The following is a 21,100-nucleotide window of genomic DNA, read 5'->3' as shown; positions in this document are numbered from 1 at the left end:
TTCCACTTCTTGGCTCCAAGGGAAAAACAGATGAGGAGCACTGCAGATTGGTCACAACCTCAGCTGTGCCCTTCACCATTGTTCCTGCCTGGGGAAGGATTTAAACACAATTAAATTTAGACACAATTTAAGTGGCACCTCCAAAATGTTCATTCTGTCACTGGGGTCACACAGGCTCAGGGTTGCCTGGTTCAACCTGTGCTTTTGCAGGGCCACAGCTGTGCAGTGGATTATCCCCAAAGATGGAGACTCCACCACCACCCTGGGCACCCCCTGCCCCACCTGGGCCCAAGAGGAAGGCAGAAATCCCCCACAGCCTGCAGATAATGAACAAACTCCAGCAAAAACCTGCAGTGCAGTGTGCGCCAGTGCACAGCTGTACCTTTGCCAACAGTGTGGGCTTCCTGGAGTGCCAGCAGAAAAGACTGATGTGCCTGCAGCCGTTTTCCTTGCACACACAGCATTTGGCTCTGTCTCTGGGGTCTCTGTTTTAGATGCATGAGGAAGATGTGGGGGAAGACCAAGAAGAATGCAGAGAAAAACAGTTGGAACCAATCCTTTTCCCCCAATAACACAGTTACACCAGCCTCATTTGTTTTGTTACTTTATTGAAAGTGGCAGATCCCTTTCAATGTTTTTGAAAACTAAACCCATTGTTGCTTTGAATACTGGGCGAAGGGTGTGGGGATTGTTTCCTTGAAAAAGTTTCCTCGTTACACTGCAGAGCATGCGAGTAACGACACAGGTACCTTATCAACACCGTTTGCTACTGCTGTGAACAGCAACTTTAAAAGCAGCAGGGGCCCTTGTGCTGGCCTGCAGCCTCTGCCTTCCCCCTCTCCAAACCTCCTCTCTACACATTAACTTCTCCTCCTGAGGGAAAAGTGGGTTTGTTCTGTTCTTCCTAACTGCAAGCTCTGACACACAGAACACTGCTCTGCATCAGAGAGCCCACAGCAGCACCTCTTCTCGACTGTACAAGTTCATAGTGTTGCTGAGCCTGGATTTATCCACCAGGATAAATAAAGGATAGGCATAAGGTAAAGTGAACACCATACACCAGGATCAGGGAACATATGATCCCACTGAGCTACTTGCAGCCCAGCACTTAAAATCTGCAGGTCTGAATCTAAGTACCAAAAATCAAGCCTTGTTTCTAACCAAGTGGCCTGTCATTAAAAAAATGCTGAACAGCTCCAGCCTTTGTTCTCAGTGGCTCTGGGGTGAGCCATATCATCCACATACAAACACCCAGACAGAAAGATCTGGGTAACCGAGTTCTTGCTGACTTCATGGGAATCTCTTTTCAGTTAGAGAGCAGTTCTCTAAGCAACCAGCTATCAGGGGTTATTTTCCTAAGTCTACTTTTCTAGATCTTTAAAATGTAGATTTAAGATCCATGTGCTTACCTGAATTAAAAATTTGCTTTATAAACTAGTATGATACAGAAAGCAAAACTCCTGGGGATGGCTCTGCTGGGATACCTTAAGCAGCCAACACAGCAGTAGATGCTTCCATTTCTCTGCTACCAAACACCACCCCAGCTTGTCAACTGGAGCAGAGCCCTGGCTGTAATGAGTCTGGATCCCAGGCTGAAGAAAGAGCCACAAAGGGAAGGCTGAGAAGGAGAGGGAGGCCTAGAGCAGCTTTTGGGAAACCCCAGTCCTATCACACTGCTGTGAGCCATCCAGTTTATGTCTTTGTATAGAGCACAGGCTCTTACATCGAAAACTGCTACGCAGTGTCCCTCTGCCCTGTGAACCAAAGCCCTGCTGATGTCTGCAGCTGTTGTGTTCCCTCCACTCCCCTTTTTAACCCTTCTGCCCCCTGTGGGCCTGCACAGCTCAGACCAGCAGTGCCCAGCCTGCTGTCAGGCAGCTTTTGTGTCAGCTACTTCAGCTGCCAGGAGCACCAAGGACAGGAACTCCACCAGCTCCCACAGCAAATACACCCACTTTGCCTTCTGCTCCCTGGGGACCCAAGGCAAGTTCTGCTGTTGCCTGAAGTAGGTGAACTAAGGCCTTATACAAAATGATGTCCCAGAGCAAAAAAAAAACCAATCAGCAAACCCATCCTCCTATGAAATGACAGGCTGGGAAAGAGCAATCGTGTATCAGCTCAGCTGCTGCAGCACTGGAAAGTGTTGTTACTTGTGTGTGAAGGGCTTGAAGTGATCCTCCAGAACAACTGGAGAGCTGCTCTGACTCTCCCAGAGGCCCTAAATGCCTGGAGAGCTTCCCAACATCCCTGCACTCACAGCAGACTGCTCACAAACACTTCTTTAGGAAGGGCAGGAGACTAAACCCATCAGACTTGCCTGTGAAACATGTATCAGTGGAAGAGAATCTCCCTTTTTCCAGCAACCAGGCATTTACCAGAAACAAGCTGTGAATCAAACCAAGCCAAAATGGACACATCCATTGTAGGAAAACAATTAAAAACTGCATTGATTACATTGTAAAAACAATTAGACCACCCATCTCGGGTTCTGCAAAAGGTCTAAATTGTACTTGCATTGCAAACCCCACCCTGGGTTATCATGGAAACACGGCTAACATGAAGGCTCTGAAATGTCCTGGGGTCCATCACAATGTCACATCCAACAGATGGTGGTCTGGATTAGAGATGTAGTTCTTATGAAGCTGGAAAAAATCCTTCCCCCCTGACAAGAGCAGCAGGGAACGGGAGTGTCAGCGGGCAGAGGTCAGGTGGTTCCGACTGTGTGAAAACCTGCAAGGAAGAGTTAACAAGGGACAACTGCTCAGTGCTGGCTCTTGGAGGCTCCCACCTGGAATGGTGCCCACAGGCACCCACCAGCAGGGCTGTGGGGGAAGGGCTCAGGCTGGGTGGGTCTGTCCCCACTCCCACTGCCAGTTCTTGCAGTCCTGACAGACAAAACCAGCACTTTTAACAGAAAGCCAAGATGGTTTAACACTTCTTCAGGCTTTCAAGATTCAGTTCCAACCTAATAAGATGTTTTCAGCACTAATGTTTTATGGTAAGAAAGCAACCAGGCCTTTGAGGTTTTGCAAACCCCTCAAAAAAACAACTATACTGTGCTTCTGCCCTGCCCAGCAGTGTCATTTCTAGGCTGACAGAAGTGAATGATGCTGAAACATCTACCTGTCTGCAGTCACCCACACACATCTACGTGCTCCTCCTGCTCAGTCTGCCTGACTACCAGGTCTAGCTGCCACAGTGGCGATCAAAGGCTGGATTCAATCTTTTCCAACCTTAATGATTCTGTTCTATTCAATAGGTACTCGAGTTACGAGGCACAAAGATTAACCCACAGAAATAAATGCTTAGAAAGCCTAAGTTCAAGGGTGTAAAGATTGTATAGTTTGGGTTGTGTTTGTAAGGGTAGCCAGAGCACAGAACAGTTTCTTTTGGTATGGTACAACACTTCCAGTCTGCTAACCAGAGAGGAGCCAAATGTAAAGTTTCTGTCATGGTAAGGTGAGGGTGAGAGTTAGGATAGCCTGCTGTGAAAGAGAGAAAAGCCAAATTCATGTTAAATAAAGTCTGATAAATCTGCAACCAGGTTAGCTATGATGGTACCTGCAACACATGGATGTGACTGGACTTGGGGCCAGCAGTGGAGCCAAGTTTGACCCAGCAAAGAACTAAATTCTACCAGACTACATTCCCTCACTGGTTTAATAAATAATTATTGTCAGGAGAAGTACTGTTTTGTGTACACCTAAAGGTTGGCAAGTAGTGACTAGCTGCATGTAGTGCTTTAAAGCACATTCCCTGCAATGAAACATATTTATTAACAGAAACTTTCTATCCCAGAAGCAATCCCAATGAGATTTTGCACAGTCCTTGCTGCCTGGGTAATGGGACCAGCAGGACACCATATGTACACAGATTTATGTGCAAAATGAAGGTGAACAGCAGCATCTTTCTGTGCCTTACAACATACACCTACACTACAGAAACACATCCAGTGTGAGGAAAGGCTTCTGAGACAAAAGAACTGTTGCCATTAAATGAAAGCAGTTAGAAGTGCCATAGGAGCTAGGAAGGCTCTTTTGTCTGCCTGGACTTTGCACAGCACAGGAGCTGCTGGTTCAGTGCCAGCCCTGCCCCAGCTCACCCTCAGACACTCCCTCACCTTTGGACCCGCTCCACCATGTGTGCTATCAGTTTGTCAGAGATGCCTGGGCAGGACTCCTCGGCCAAGCTGAAGGCATTCTCCAGCTCCTCCATGGCTCCCACGTTGCCTCCAGTCTGCTTGTGCTTATCTTTGAGCTGCAACCCAGAAACAAGGCATTAGGTCCTCATTTTGTTGCAGAAAGCACTGGTCAAGAAGTGCAGCACCAACATGAAGGCCCTTTCCCTCTTATTAGGAATCCACCAAGGTGTAGGAGGGTACCCACATTCCACTTAAAGGAACCAAAAAGAGCTCATTTGTAGGTCAGCAAGGTAGAAGTCCCATGTCAGGGCTTCAAATTTGCCTCCAGGTACTAATGTCAATCGAAGCCCTTACCTAACAAGATGTACTCTTTAACTAAATATTTAAGAAATGGACCAACAGCCCTGAAAACTTGTAACAGCACAAGGAACTCCAGGTGTATCTGAAGCAGTATAATCACCTTTGCTGCTAATGACAGCCCAGCACCCCAACACACACAGGCTCACAGGCAAAATATACCCAGTGCCAGGAGTTAATCACCACAACTTTTAACAACCACAAAAAAGTCTTGAGTTGCTTCTAGTGACTGGGAGGCCAAGGCAGAAAACACAACAGAGATCCTCAACCCCTTGGCATCCAACACTCCTCTCTAAGAGAGCTTTACCCAAGGGGTAGGGAAAGAAAGTCCACAACCAAGACCTCCACACACAGCACTCTCCCTCATCTGTTCACATCTCTCATGGTCACTGCACTCTGACTAGGTCTCTACTTGCACGTGTTTCCAGATGTTAATTTGAAACAGCCACAGCTCTGCTGAGAGGGAATGCCTCACAGGTCACTGGTGCTGGGCCTGAAGGGGTCTGCTGCTGGAAATCCTACATTTCTAACCCCAGCAGCAGTTCTCCACCTTCTTCTCACAAGCTCTGATGTGACAGCCCCACAGGCACCATCACACAAGAAGCTGAACAACAATCAAGCAACTGAACAAGCAACATCTGGTCCAGTTCAATTAAGCTCTCATTAGGCCCAGCTGATTAAAAGGCTTTACACAAGCCTTGCAGTTCTTTGCCTCAATTCTAGGATCAGCCTTTCCTGTTGTTGGAGCTTACCTTTTCTCAGAAAGCAGAACAATGTGAATGCTAATCCCCAGCTGCAGTCATGCCTGTGCACCAAGTGCCCTGCTGGGAACAAACAGTTCCCAGCCAAAAAGGGCCACTGCCTCCTCAGTGGAGCACCTGTTCCCTACCACAAAGATGTGGGAACAACCCACACGCTCCTCTGCTCAGTCAGAAGTGGCAGGGGCATGGAGGGCAACTCAGTTACCTATCAAGGATACAGGTTTCTTAAGTCAAAAAGAGTTGTGATGCTAAAACCAAGGATTTGATGTGTACCTACCAAAGGCTGCCTGCCTCAGAACAAGCACAGGGTCTGTCCTGGAGGTAAGGAGTCACTTTATCATCACCCTTTGATGCCAAGCCCCTGAATTTCACCGTGCCCAGCAGCCTGTGATGGGATCTGTGTGTGCTGGGCTCTCTTCCCACTGCAGAAGAGCTCTCTGGAGGCTTGCAGGAGTTGAAGCGCTCCACTGAGCTTAACTTTATCCGTCCCAAAAGTCATTTTACCTCCCTGCTCCACAATGCTTCCAGATTTACAGCTGCCCACACCTGTTAATGGCTCCTCACAAGCTCAATGTTAACATCCAATAATACACATTCAGGAAAAGATTACGAAGAACATGTCAGTCAGATTTCCATTCACAAAGCCCAGCTTCAGCCCCTTTAGGGAAAGAGGGGATCAAGCCTAGCTGGTTTAAGATGCATCCATACAACAGTGAGGAGGACAAAGTTTTCAGTTCTAGTTTCCCACCAATAGCAAAGAATAACACAAGCAAGCAGCAGTGAAGCAGATTTCACCTGGAGAAGTTTTCTTTCAAGCCCCCTCCACTGCTCACAAAACCCAGGTTATTTCTGAGACTGCCCAGAACCCTTCCTGCTCCTAATTTTGTTCAATGAGATCTTCAGAGCCAGCTAAAGTCTAATCAAAGGAAAGGGGTACCAAAAAACTGGGGCAAGGGAATCAAAACAGCAGAAATGAAATGTCCAAGAAGCCACTTCCTGCCTGGAACTGGTGCAGCAGGGTGAGTAAGGAAAAGCACAAAATGCATTTACAGTCACAGCCCTGAGCATTCTGTTCCAGGAGGCTCCTACACTGAACAGAGATCCAGACATCAGTGACTGTGCTGCACAAACCAACATGGTTTTAATGCGGTTTCATCTCATGGCTCTAGGCCTACAACAGCCAGGTCACTGGCCTCGTGCTCTGACTCTGAAGTCAAGGCCTGTAGAGCACAAAACTCCCAGTTTTCAAAGTGGAGTGGTCTCAAGAACCTGCTTTTCAGAATGACCTCTGGTTCCTGCCATGCAGCAAACCCTCCTTCCACATAGCAGCAGACCTGAGAAGAGAGAGTTAAGTCCAGAAACATGCCTGGAAAAAGCACAGCTCTCTGCTGTGCTACCCTTCTGCTGGAAAGAGCAACCAGAGCTTACAGCCAGGAGCCACCTTATGATTATCCTTCTCTTCCCTGACAACATCACCCAGCTGGAAAGGTGAGCTGTCACCTCTCTGCTGGTACAGACACCATCCTGTCATTAATGGCAGCTCTTACTCCAGCTCCACATCCCCATCCAGACCACAAGGCAGGGGAACTGGCTAGGTTTTCTAAATACATTTTCTCTGCCTGCCTTCCTGAAGTTAGGTGGCAGAGAACTCCTTGGTCTTGGCATTCTACCAATAGCAGTCTGTAGAGATCAAGAAATGGCTGAGTAACCAGCAAAGCCAATTCCTGCTCTAACCCACCCACCTTCCCCTCAGTAACTCTGCTGTGGACACACACAGTGACAGACAGCTCAAGTACCTATCTGCTCTTACAGGAGCTGCACTTCAGCCATGGAAATCAGGGTCTGGAGCTGCTCAGGCATCAGCAAGCCTAAGATGCAGGTAAGAGACAGATACTCCTCCATCAGATCCTCACCAGAACACAGATTACCAGAAGGGTAATGCCTTTCTTCCAAACTCGAGTGTTTTCATGAGGACATGCCAGGGACACACTTACTTTCCCTACATATGGTCCAGCCCTCTGAACTGGTACAAATGCTTCAGAGTCCCTTAACCCCACTAGACACCTTTCCACACCTCCTTTCTCCAAATCCATCCCATTTACTTATCTGTCAGGTATCTCTTCATCTCCAACCAGCAGAGACACCAAGAAGGTTCTACTCACCTCCCCAAAAACTGGGTGAACAAGTGTGGAGAGACACTGTGACCGTGGTTGCCTCTTGATGGGCTCAGTAGGCTGGAAAGCAACAAGAGAAGAAGTTACAAGCACAGGCAAAAGCTGTGCAAGGGCACATGATTTACTCAGCCTTTGGTGAATTCACAGAATTACAAAGAACATCACCAGATCTTGGAAAAGTCACAAATCACAGTACCCTGACAACAGGGAAGAGGCAACTCTGGAGCACCAGCCCTTGGTGCCAGACTGAAATAAATTTCAGACAGAAGACAAAGGCTTGGTGGCTGACCCAAGACACCCAAAAGCTCATGTTAGTTCAGTCCACTTCAGAAAGACCAGACAGCACACAGACCTTCTGGGAACCATGAAGAGCCATTCCTTTGTGCAGCTTGCTCAAGGAATTGGGGCGAATGGTTGGTGGGAATGTCCAGATTGGACCTTGGTCTCCATCCTCTGCATCTCCATCACTGCAAATGGAAAGGGGAAAGTCAAGACAAAGCCTCAGCTCCATACATTGGGGGTTTGCTCATACTTTCCCAGAATCATAAGGTCTCCCCACCTGACTGCCATATTGCTGCAGGCCTTCAGGCTTTTCCCTATCCCACAAAAATTCTGAGGAGAAACCACTTCAGTATCCACAGCATCTGTACAGCATCAAAGAGATCTGAGCTAAGCACTACACCATGTTTCCAAACCACCGTATCACCTCTGTGATCCAGCCAGCTTGAATAAGTTTCTAGTGCTAGTTAAATTTAGGAGAATTTCAAGACAACCCAAGCTCACAATGCAACGGCCAGACTTAGATATGATAAGCCAATTTCTCTGACTGCTTGGTCACTTGAGTGTTGCCACAGGTGAAGAGCAGCTCTGTGACACCATTCTGGCCATGAAGTGCCCTTTCTCCACCCAAGGCCCATAATTTGACTGCATGGCAGTGCAAAGATTTACCCCTGAGTACACATACACACCAACATAGCTCTTGCCACAGCTGCTAAAACCTGGAGCTCTGGTAGTTAATGAAGGGTGCATAAAATACAGGTAATAAGTGTCCTGTTCTACTGGTTACATGCAGACTAAATGTTTTGTGTCAGTGTTCTGATTCCTTACACCCAGCAAAGAGGCTCCACAGGCTAAGACCAGAACAGAGAACAGAGTCACACTGAACAGGAGGTAACAGCCTGGCTCTTCAGGCAGCACTCACTTGCTGCCACAAATGAAAGCTCAAAGGTAAGATCTCAGGTGGGGAAAGGACCTGAGCTGTTTGCAGAAGGCTACCCTAGGGCAAGCAGGGGCAGCAGGGCCATCCCTCCATGCAGAACATGTACGTACATATCGGAGTCACCAGAACTGGAATCTTCTCCGTGGCCCTCTGACTTCCAGCGTTTGAATCGATCGATCAGCTCCATTAGGAATGAGGTTTTCTTGGTGTAGCGTGTGATGAACTTGTGCTTCAGCAATTCTTTAGCTGTTGGCCTCTGGAGCAGATAAGGAAAGCACATCACATCTAAGCATCTCTGCACACTAAACACACAGCTCACTGACTTCAACTGGAATCACAGAATAGCCTGAGCTGGAAGGGATGCACAAGGATCATCAAATCCAGCTCCTAGCCCTGCACAGGAGAGCCCCCAACAACGCTACCAATCCCCAACAAAGTGCCTGAGAGTCATCCAAATACTCCTTGAACTCTTGGCAGCCTTGAGGCCATGACCACCGCCCTTAGGAGCTTGTTCCAGTGCCCAACCACCCTCTGGGGGAAAAGCCTTCTCCTAATATCCAACCTAAACCTCCCCTGACACAGCCTCACACCATTCCCTTAGGTCCCATTGCTGGCCATCTGAGAGAAGTGATCAGTGCTCGTCCCTCCACGTCCCGTCATGAGGAAGTCATGCCAGGCTCACATGTCCATCCTGTAAGCTCAGCAATTCTCTCTCTCTGCAATTCTGGAACCTTCCTGTTGAAAGCATTTTTGACTTCTGCTGGTCTTTGCCCAAATTCACAGGTTGGCAGCAATACTCACAAATCTAGGATCCTTATTGAGGCAGGCTTCCACAAACTCCTTGAAGGGCTTGCTGTGGTGACCCTCAAGTGTTGGAGGGTTGTTTTTGGGGATCAAGAAGAGAACCCTCATAGGATGCAAGTCAGAATTTGGAGGCTCTCCCTTTGCTAGTTCAATGGCTGTAATCCCGAGGGACCAGATGTCTGCCTGGAAAAGAGAAGAAGAACACAGAACAGAAAGGAACAATTCTACAACATGAAAACACAGTTTTAGGACAGCAAATCACATAAATCAGATGGGGCATTTCATGTCTAATACACAAACTTCTCCAGCAGATTCTGCATCATAACAGAAAAGAATAATTCCTGCAGTAAGCAGCACTTCCAAGCCCTGTTTCTGTCTCACCACCTCATGCATAGTAGCCCCAAGCAGCAATCCTGCTGTTCTCAGCTCACCTTGAAGTCATAAGCAGACTGTTTGATGACCTCTGGTGCCATCCAGAATGGAGTCCCCACAAAGGTGTTTCTCTTGATTTGGGTGTCTGTCAGCTGTCCAGCCACCCCAAAGTCAGCCAGTTTCACATCTCCTTGTTCCGAGAGCAGCACATTGGCGGCTGTATGCACAAATAAGCAATTAAGGCTGCTGGCCTCTGAATCACCTCCAGCCCACACAGAACTGAATACTGAGCAGAGCCCTCTTGTGGCATCCTCCTTCACCCCAGCGATGACCCTCAGCCTGGATTTCCAGCTTCAGACCCATTCTTGTGCTTTGAACTCCACTGGGTAACATGGAACAAGCTCATGCACTTTGTTGGATCAGAAGGGAAATATTCCTAAGGCAGGAGCAGGGAGTGTAGATGTGAAGTGCCACACCATCAGTTAGATGTGACTCCCAGCCACACAGAGAAGGGAGGGTAACACAGTCTCTAAAGCTCTCGACTTTTTTCCCAAAGTAGCATTCAGCACAGGTTAAATAGCAGATCCTTCTAAAGAGCTCAAGGTCCACTCTTGTACTAGTTCACACTCACTCATACAACTGTAACATTGTGTAAGTTTGGAAATGGGGGGTTTCATTTTGAGACTCTATCTAACAACTTTCAGCATTTCCCCACCACTGGCAGCCAGTGTCCCTACAAATCTCGCAGTGCTAGAAACACGCAGTCTCACATGCACAACAAAATCTTCTCTCCCACTCTCCCTGCATGAGGTTTCTGTGCCCTGCCTGCTCACACCCCCTCTTGCAGTGGGTCAGTGAGCAGTGAGCATCTGGCCCTGGCCCAGCTCCACAGCACTGTCCCTCCATCCTCCTGCAGTACTTTGATGCTCTGGGCTTGCTGGGACACTGCTCTTTGAGAGGCAGATGCCAGTGCTCTCTATACTACACGTGGCCAGTGACTATAAAAAACAGCAACAGGATAAGCTGACACAAGCTGCCCTGATTTTCTAGGGCTGTGAACCCTGCATGAGGACAGCTCACTCTTGTTGTGAGCTACAACCACAATAACCAGCACACACACTCTGGGGGTCCAGCAGAAAAGCAAATATCAGCTAATATCTGAGTTAGCTAATATCTGAGTATGTCTTTCATTGACTCCTTCACTTCAGCACCCTGACTTGTCCAAACTCCAAGTGCCAGAGGAGAGCTACAGATCCTTACTGTTACTCTAAACCCTAAAGACATGAAAAGCATGAGTCGTGATACAGTGACAAGCTTCAGATTCAGAAAACAGCAACCCAACAAGAAAAGCAGCACTGAGAAACAGTCTTTGAAACCTTGCAGATTATGGCGAATATAAGAAATCTGAGTATTATGTTACTAACATCCATTACAAGAAAGGGAGCTGAGCTCTCCAGTCTTACCTTTGATGTCTCTGTGGATCTTCCTCTCTGAATGTAAATAATCCAAACCTTTTAGGATTTCTCTCAGGATAGTAGCTATATAAGTCTCCTCCAGTGGTCCTGGCTTCAGCTGACAAAAGGCAGAAAGGTGACTTAAAAGAGGGTGACTGATGCCTTGGATTTTCCAGGCTCTCAGTTTGTTGCTTGGAAACCTTGGCCAAGCAGGTCGTACTCAGCAGGAAGCAGCTTCTTGCACACCTGATGTATGTGCTACAAGCAGAATGCTGGTATATGCACCTGGCAGTATTCAATGGAAAAACTCTGGGGGATTTTCTGCCAGTCATCAGTCTGTTAAAGGCTTCCCAAACAAACAGCAGTTCATCTCTCACTTTGGCCTGGAAATACATTGGCCAACAGAACATTTTAACAGTTTCTCCTGTTCAGGTCTCTCTGCCAGCATGCAAGTACTGAATTTCAGCCTCTGAGATATCAACCCTCAGGCTGTGGAGTACAGCATCAAAGCTCTTCTCCTTTCCATCAGTTCTCCTCTAACCAAGTCATGCCTTCTCAGTGCAACAGCTGAGGTTCTGACACTCAGATAATTGCTGCTGATTACAGCTCCCCACTACACCTTCCTCCAAGTCACTGTAGGCTCAGCAGTTTTCCCTACATCATTAGTTACCTCTCTGGAAAAATGGGCATTATTGTCCTAAAGAGAAGAGAAAAATTCTGTGACAGACTGCAGTGCAGTGGACCTTTGCCTATGGGTAAATTCTGCATTTGTATTCTATCAAAATTTGGGGTAACTTAATCGTAGACCATGTCTTTTACTGAGCCATGCAAACACTGAGCAATACCATGACTCTGACTAGGTGTACTACAGATCTGCTCAAAACCAACTGGCTGTGCTCACTTTTCAATTCACTGGCTCTTTCCATCATACAGCAGCACAGCATGCTGGACAACAGTTCTGGGACAGCTGAGCTCCATGAAAACATTCCCTCTGTCCTGGGATAAGCATAACCAACATGTCTGTCCTGCACTGCTTACCCCTCAGGCACAGGGCTGCCAAAACAATGGTATGTGGCAAGTGAATGTCTGTCTTATGGGCATTTCACAAACCAAGTCTTCAGTCAGTATTTTTCATAGTCCAGAACTTGCCACTTACTCACCAAATCCAGGGCTGAACCTCCTCCCAGGTACTCCATGATTATCCACAGCTTAGTGCCCTGCAGGCAAGAGCACAGACAGTAATAAAAGCAGACAGAAAAGTGAGACACCCATGAGGCAGCAAGACACAAGAGTAGTCCTGTACACAATCCAAGAGATGCTGCACACTGCAGCTCTCAGGAGCTTAAGGAAGGAGCCCCAAGCTCCCTCTTTTCAGGGATTGCCTGCCTCGAGCACATTTCTAACTCTCAGTCTGCAGTTTTACATGGGCAAGTGCCCCTACAGGCATCAGACCGCCCACAGATAAACTTACTCCCAGGCTGGAGCCCTTTAACATCTCTCCAGCATCTCATCCAGCATAAATCCTTCTTGGCAACGGCAGGGGAACATTGCAGCCTTTGATCTCATTAATAGAGCTGCCAGCATGAAGGGTACAATCAGCAAGACACTCTTACTTCTCAGAGAAGAGATTCCATGCTGAGGTTACAGGGTCCCAACAGAAGATAAACTGCAGGTCCATGAAAATACAGCAGAAGACTGAGAAAATGCATTATGGTCTTTGAAAAATAAAGGAGGAATATTCAGGACCCAAAGAGCCCAGGAACTGTTTGCTGCAGTCCCACTGTTACACTCATCTCCAGCAGCCAGCATACATAGGCCACTTCTGATAAACACTACTTCCACTAGGGATTCCTAAACCTGCTCTCAATGGAAGCAGTATTAGTACTCCTTCATAGACTCAGTTAATATTGTTTTCACTATTTCTGATGAAGTAGTTTCAACCTCTTTTTTTCAGAGGCATAAATTCCTCAGTGGCACTGCCTTAACACTGTGCTATTCTGGAAAAGTATTCCAACAACTTCCTTTCCAGAACTGTCAGACCAGGTAAAGTTCAGTCTTCAACAAGTAACATGCTCTCCAGTGAAGTGTCCTGCTCTTGGTACCACAAAGTACAGGGCACCTCATTTCCATGTGGCCTTAAAGCCCAGTCTGCTATTAAGTGCACATCAATGCAGTGAGCAGAGCCACCACTGCTCCTGCTGCCATGCTGCCGCTCACACATCACTTTGCAGTGCCATGTGCCACCACCCACTGCAGCATCTGCAGAGCAGACCCCCATTCCCAAACTACTGGCAAGGAACCACCATGGTTTGCCCTACCTTCAAGTAGGAGCCATAGTACCGGGTGATGTAGGGGCTGTCACACTGGCTGAGCACTGTGATCTCCTGCTGAATGTCCTCGATCTCATCCTCAGCCTCCTCCAGATCAATGATCTTGATAGCAACCACTTCCTTGGTGCGGTTGTCGATCCCTTTGTACACTTCACCAAAGGATCCCTTGCCGATCCGCTCCAGCTTGGTGAACAGCTCTTCAGGATCCACCCTGGAGTGCTGGACCATGAAGCAGAGATGGGAGAATTCCATTAAGTTCCCAGGCTGCAGAGCACCACACATACCCATACAGCTCATCTCCGTATCTGTGCACCTACTACATTGATAAATTCACCTGATACCCACCTATCTTAAACAGTCTTAGAAATTTAGCACAGAATATATCCAAGATTAGAACTGAAGAAACATTTTCCACAGGCTTTCCAACCCTGCAGACCACAATGAGGGAGGAAAAGGAGGGAAGCCCAACATGAGAATGTCAGCAAATATCACTATGGAAAGTGTCAGCTCCACTGGGACAGGGCTGCTCAACTGCAGGCACCAGCTGGTGCCAAAGCAGCTCTGTGAGCGAGCATCTGCTCACATTTCAACACAGACCAGCAAGGGGTACCAGAACCAGCTTTCTCTTGGAGATCTGATGAGAAAATGGCCATAAAGCAAAAGGCCATAAAAATGTTTCCCTAGTTAGCCTTCCTGCACTCAAAGACTGAAATGATTAGAAAGATCTGCACCCTTCCCTACTTGTCTGGAGGGTGAAATGTTACAGTAATATGAATTCACATTTACTGTCTTCTCTGCTGCAGCCTGATTTCCAGGCAGCACCCAGCCCAGCTCTCCTCAGATGTTTGCAGATGGAGCCTCACATCTTTTGGAAGGTCAGCAGCAAGGAGGAGGCAGAAGAGCAGAATGGACACTCCATCCACCTGACCTCTTTTTCTGTGCCAGCCTCTTCTCTAGCTGGCATCCTCAGATCCAGAGACAAATAGCATCTCCTTCATTAGATAAGCACATCAACTAGGCAGTTACTAACAGAGAAATACTGACTTTTTAACATTAGCAAAGTTAATTCTTTGTTGTGTATGGGTAAGAGAGGGAATAAATCACAGTCACTTTCTCATGCTATTTAATTCAGTCCACCTGCACTCCAGGAGGTCCTTCAAGCTACTAAAATGCTCTTTGTGATTAGTTTTTCTGCCTTTTTTTTAACAGTTTGAAGAAAAAAAACCAAAAAAACCTGGAAAATATGGCCTGACCTTAGGAAGCAGCCAAGCCATTAGAAGGAATTTTCCACACCCAGGATTTCTCAGTCTCACCTCCAACACGTCACCCAGTGAGAGTGCTCTCTCACAAGGCCCTTGAGTTGGCAGATTTTATCAGAGAATACAGAAGCTGCATTTTTCCATCTCACACCACGTTCTAGCAGCAGGCCATCATTGAGCAGCCCAAGGTGTTGCTTAATGATTAAGCCAGTCTGGCATCACAGGTTGTTTGCCTTCTGTGTATTGCTATAAGCCAGGCCTGGGTGAGCTTTACAGGCAGCTCACTCAACAGGATTTCCACACAAACTCCAGTCCAAGACATGGGAAAACCAAATATCCTTTTGCATCCATAGCAACACCCAAACAGGCTGTACTTTGAACAAATGCACTGGAAACAGACTAGAAGGGATGTTCAGAGATAAGAACTGGAGATGCATAGCAGAGACTGGAGAGAGAGAGGTGAGGGGGAAGAGGATTTGAGCTTGAGAAATATTAGGGGACAACATGAGAATGATGACCACTGGCAGGGAGAACAGGCTCACTACAGACCAAGAACAGTTTCCACCTGTTGACCAACTTGGAGGAAGGGGCAATACAGTGCCCCAGATATTACTATGCACAGTGACCTACTGCACCCTAAAAATGCCTACAGACACATCAGCCACTCCCACACACCAGGGAAAAGAGAAAGAGGATCATCTCCTAGAAGCACCTCCTCAGCTCAGAAAAGAAACATTACCCACACGAATACTGCAGGGAAGCAAACCTTCAAGAAAACATCCCTCCCATGTAATTTTTCCATGAGTTAAGAAATAGCAAGGTGGAAGTAACTGCTCCCTGCCTCAGCTTGGTAGAGTACATCAGAGAATGAGGACTGATTTCTCCAGATCAAGACATCAAACATAAGAGCACTGGCTGTAGCAGGCAGCTTTAGGGACAACCACCACTTTATGTGGCAGGCTCTAAAATCATGGACAGCTATGTAAACAAGCTTCCAGACTTGGATGTTGGTTTATCCTGTTTTCTGTAGAACAAAGACATTCAGATGGGTGCCGTGAAGGAGACAAAACTTCTGACAAGCAGACAAAAATTTTGCCCAAGGGACTCAGGAAAACAATGTAACTGATGGACAGGGAGACAGGCCCACTCCCATCAGGGTGGAAACACTAGGACACTTCGTTTGTAGGTACTGGATTTACCTTCCCAGTAGTGACCTGGAAATGCTTTAAAGCTCACAGGTGACAAGGCAAGAGTTCGACTCTCTGGAGGGTCTGAGGACAAATATCCCTCGATGCACTGGCCAAAACTGCAGAATCAGACCCAGCAAGAAAGAGCCCAGGGAGCCAGCACAGCGCCACAGAGTAATTCCAGCCACATTTACAGTCTCCAGACACTGCTGGAAGAGCACAGTTTGCTGATGAATTTCTTCCCTTTCTGGAAACAGGGAAGAGAAAACAGGCCCATCCCCAATTCGAGCAGGTGACTGTCTGCTAAAGAGCACACCTTGTGAACTACCATTGTGGACACCAGAGAAGAAATTGCCAGGTGGCATTTTCAGCAACTCTGAACTTCCACAACAAACTAACATGTCCTGTCTGCAGGACATTGTTCAAAAGCCCTTGCCCATTAAAAAAAATCCAGAGACCACATGGTGACCTGTGCTGACAAACAAAAATGCTCAGATCTGTGGGCATAAAAGCCTCAGCACTCATCAGATAGCAGCACAAATACAGTTCCACCAAGAATGGAGAGCTATGGAACTGCTCTGTCAGGAGAGAGAAGGATGCACTCCTGACTCTCCCCTTCCCCAACACACCTGAAAAGCACCACGGTGAGAGGTGTAACAAGCACCACCCCTCCCTCTCCTAAATATGACTTATGTCAGTACCAGTCATCTTGTTAGACGACCACCCTGGCTGGAAACCCATCTTCTGGAATTGCAGCGCTACAGCCACACCTGGAAAATTTATTAGTAAGAAGCAACAGAATACAGATTAAATGCTTTATACCTGCTTAAATTAGCACAGATAACCCAAAGCATCTTATTAGGATCTGCCACCTTTGCAAGTGTTCAACAGCTTGGGTTCTTCCCATTTTTCTTCCAAATTCACAGAACCCATCAGAACCGAAAAATGGAGCTCCAAGTCAGCAGCAGCTGCTCCTTGTTCTACTACTACAAGTAAAGCTGTTAAGGGATGATCACTACATTGCAACTTTTTCCCTGGCTGACTGCTTGTCACACAGCAGGTCTGAAGCAAAAAGCCTCCTGCTGTTCCTCTCCACTGAGAGCAGTCAGTCAGGCACTAGAGATGGCTGAGGCAGGCCTGGGCAGGCTTTGGAGGGAGAGCACACAATGCACCAGCTCAGCTGCAAGTGCAGGAAGGGAACAAGTATGACAGGGATGATGACAATTTCCCAGTAATGTGCTCCACTTCTGCCCTCTGGGATCCAATCTCGCAGCACAGGAAAGAAGGATGCTCTGTCCTGACAGGTGTGGGAGTGTTTGCCATCCTGAGTGATGATACCATGTTTTAAAACAGACCCACTCGCTGCAGCCATCAGCTATTAGGAATTGCAGTGTGTTACGAGACAAGCCTGGCAGTAACATCAGCTGCTTCATGGGGAAAGAATGGTTCTGGCAGCTCTGTCACCTACAGCTGCTGAGACATGATAGCCACAGCCTTTGAGAAGATGTGGATAAGTACTAGAGAAGAAGGGTAAGTATCTGCCCTCATTTCAAAGCTACTGCCTGAAAAGATAAGCTGCATATTGGGAACAGAAGCAAACACCATTTGAACCAGCTGAAGATCTTCTCTCTGGGCTGTGTCCAGCTGGATCTTACTCTCAAAATGTTCCAAGAGGAAGAATCATGCCTGCATTTGTTGCAAAAAAACCACTGAGGGGTGGGTGCTTCAGCTCTTTTGGAAATGAGAACTTAATGTGGTGCAGGTTGGAATTGGACTCACAGTTCTATATGGGAGAATTCTTTAACAGAAGATTGCAAAGGCCACAATAGTTTATGAGCTGAAGCTGACCAGGAAGAGGGCAATTTCAAAGGGTTTATGTGAAACCACAGCCACATTTAGAGTTATTTCTGACTGCAGCACTTTCCAAGCAGCCAAACAAACAAACATAATTTTCCTCTGCCAAATACAGTGGAAGAAGGAAGCTGGTTTTAATAGAACTCATCTGCTCTTCTCTTTCTTTCATTGCCTCCTCTGCTCCCCAACTTCCCATGATGAACACTCACCTCTGGGCTACCAACAGTCTCTGGTGAAACCAGCTTTGTATCTAGAATAATTTGAAAGCTTCCTCGTCTCTATGAAATCTGTGCATAGCTCCCTACAACTGCCAAAACCTGGGACAGTTTTGAATTTCTGGAGTATAAAAAAGAGGGAAGTTTTTCAACACTTTGAAACACTGTTTGAAACTCCCAACTCTCTTCACAGACAATAATCTTTTGCTTCAGGAGATGAAGCATTACTTAGCCAAAAAAACCTAAATGGCTTCTCCAAGGTCAGGTAAGGAACAACAAATCTAGAAACAGAGCTCAAATCAAAGCTTTAAACATAGTAACTAACACAACTAACTATCTCCTGGCAGATAGAGCTCCAGACCAAGACTGCAGGCCTGCAGCACTGTTTGCTCACAGCAAAGGGAGCCAAGGAAAGAGAGGAGACAACCAGCTGAGGCAGGGAAATGGCACCACAGAGGCAGAGCAGCCTGGGCAGCGGCCTGAGATAACTCAGCCCATCAGCACCAGAACTGAGAATCAAAGACAAGTCAAGCCTCTGACAGCCCAATGCAAGTCTTAATCTCTTGATTTTCACAGCACCTCCCTCTGCTCCCTAAATCCCAGTGAAGAAAACTTCAGGCCAGTTCCTACTGCCCTCCCAGCAAGCCTCAGTCACATCAGGGATTCCTGAAAAGACTGGAGGAATGGACAACACAGATTGGTTTTTTATTCCTAGACCAGACAGTCATGGGATGACAGGGTCTGAGAATGCCTAACATTTCCATAATAAATTCAGAGCTGAAACCACTAGAATGCTAATAAGCTTCATGAGTGAATGCTGTGTACAAAAAAAAAACTTCAGAGAAACCTCCTCTGCAGCTACAGAACTGTTCTCAGCCCTAATCAGACAGTATCCTTCCCCTTCTCTCCCTGTACAGTGACTCAGCCAGGCATTATATTTACATTTAATTCCATACACACTTTGGGGAAACAGTTGATGTGAAAGACAGCGTGCAAACTAAGATGCATTGCAAATCAATTTTAAATCAGTAAAGGTTCAAAGAAAGCATTAGCTCAAACCACTAAAGCTTTTAGTAATTCTACACCTAGGAGCAGAACTGAATAATGCCCCCAAACATGGTTTAACAAGACCTGTGTTCAGTATTGACATCTGCCAATAATCAAACACAACCAAATTCAGAGGGAAGAAGATGCAAGCCAATAGTATTAATATGGTTTAGCTTTTAGTCCCAAATCCTGGCATCATCTTTCCACACTCCTCTTGTGAAAATGTCATCACAACAGCAGCATTTAACCACATTCACAGAGGCTGAGATCTCTTGAAAGAGTTATGACCCAGTATCAAATATCACTGCCTCTTATGCAGCAAGGTTACAAGCACCATTTTTCTGAGACTAATGCCATGAACACTTTAGAAAGGTATGTCTGGCAGGGCCAGCATACACAGTTTTTCTGTTCCCATTTCTAGACTTCTCCTTCCAAAAAATGCTCAGAAAGCCAATGACTCCCATCTCCCTAAAAAGTGCACACTTAATCCCAGAGAAAGCCTCCATAGTGGGTGAAGAACTCACTTTCTTTATGGCTAGCAACACATCACTATCAGCCCAACACCAGGTACAGAGTCAGACACAGGTCAATCAGCTAACAGGAGTAAGCTGAGACCTGTGCAACAGAGATAAAGAGTGGCAAAAAGTGATTTTCTGGTTATTTGTTTGAAACCCTTGTATCAAGAGCAAATACCATTATGCAAATCCTTGAAGGGGGTTTTAAAACAAACTTTTAATCACCACTTACCTGGCTAGCAAATTCTCTTAGGTGAGCCATGCCTGCAGGATGGGTTTTTTTGCAAAATCAGGGAGGATTAGGATGTTGCAGCACAGCAGGAAAGTGATAACTTCTCCACTGGTCAGCTGTGACAAGCAAGAATACATAGCTCTCAAGTGAGGTTCTTGGAAGCTGGCTCATTCCCCTGAAGAGTTACCTGCATCTTTTTTCTCTCCTTGATCTGAAGTGCTCCTTGAACCTGCCAACACGTTCTAAGCATGCTAGGCCCTCCTTGCACACTGCATTTCTCAATTCTTTACAGAAATGCCTTCCAGATGCGTCAAGGAGCCTCACTCTAATGCTACACACTGACCAAGTCCCAGGCTCCATTTTCCCTACCATCACCTCAGCATGCTCCCCAGCATTACAGCTAACCGCACAGTTCTGCCTCACCACCACTGCCAGCATCTTCTCCAGCATCATCCTCAGACACTCCTTTTCTCCTGGTCCTGCTCAGCAATCCCCTCACTGAGAGCACTCCTCCGCTCCCACTGTCCCCGGCACAGCCACTGGCAAAGCTCAGCTGCTCAGCACACACCTTCCTCTTCAGGGAATACCAACCCTGCACCAGCCCGGCCTCTCCTCAGCGGCCCTTCCCTGCAGCCCAGCAACAGCTGAGCCCCAGCCCACTGCAGGGCCCCCGACCCCAGCATCCCCCGTCCCGGCGCGGCCCCACAGCTGCCCTTTATCCCCACACCCGTCACGGACACCGCGTCCCACCTCACACCTCAGAGCTCTCCCCCCTCCCGCGCTCCCCTCGCCATCACGGGCTACCCGGCGCGCCCCGCCCGGCACCCTCAGGGTCCCTCTGTGGCTCACGGCCGCCCCGCCCGGCGCCGCCGCACCTAGAGGCAGCGCAGCGCCGCCGTGGGGAGCGCCATGCCGGGCCTGGCGCACGGAGCCGCCGCCGCCCGCGCTGCCCCGCGACACCGGGCGGGGGGAGCGCCGGGCCGGGCGCAACAACACGGCGCGGCGGCGGGGGAGGCCGCGCCGCGCGGCACGCCGGGAGATGTAGTTTCCACGCCGTGCCACCCGGCAGCGGGACTGAGTTCCTGGACTGCAATACCCAGGATGCCGCGCGCGCAGCGGCGGGGCGGAGCCGCAGGGCGGGGCGGCGGCGCGGGGGTGGCTGGGGCGGGGAGTCCTGAG

General features: G+C 47.8%; 1 protein-coding gene across 2 annotated transcripts; it reads right to left on the bottom strand.

Moving 5' to 3' along the window:
- Nucleotides 1–591: 591 nt before the first annotated feature.
- STK25 (serine/threonine kinase 25) lies at nt 592–20,930 on the bottom strand. 2 transcript variants are annotated; one of them, XM_002193929.7, is made up of 12 exons: nt 20,797–20,930; nt 19,922–20,037; nt 13,601–13,831; nt 12,443–12,499; nt 11,292–11,400; nt 9,888–10,045; nt 9,454–9,639; nt 8,763–8,908; nt 7,786–7,900; nt 7,422–7,493; nt 4,121–4,257; nt 592–2,730 (listed from the first exon to the last, which is right to left on the bottom strand). In XM_002193929.7, exons 2-12 carry the CDS (start codon nt 19,949–19,951, stop codon nt 2,691–2,693), a joined length of 1,281 nt encoding a protein of 426 aa, XP_002193965.2. In that variant the 5' UTR covers nt 19,952–20,037; nt 20,797–20,930; the 3' UTR covers nt 592–2,690. The 2 variants fall into 2 exon arrangements, with proteins under 2 accessions (XP_002193965.2, XP_030136440.1); XM_030280580.4 differs by having other exon boundaries at nt 20,679–20,802.
- Between the last annotated feature and the right edge of the window lie 170 nt (nt 20,931–21,100).

This window comes from Taeniopygia guttata, chromosome 9, assembly GCF_048771995.1.
Source record: "Taeniopygia guttata chromosome 9, bTaeGut7.mat, whole genome shotgun sequence".
NCBI classification, from domain to species: domain Eukaryota; kingdom Metazoa; phylum Chordata; class Aves; order Passeriformes; family Estrildidae; genus Taeniopygia; species Taeniopygia guttata.
The sequence above is the reverse complement of the archived record's forward strand: the minus strand, read 5'-3'. Positions and strand labels throughout refer to the sequence as shown.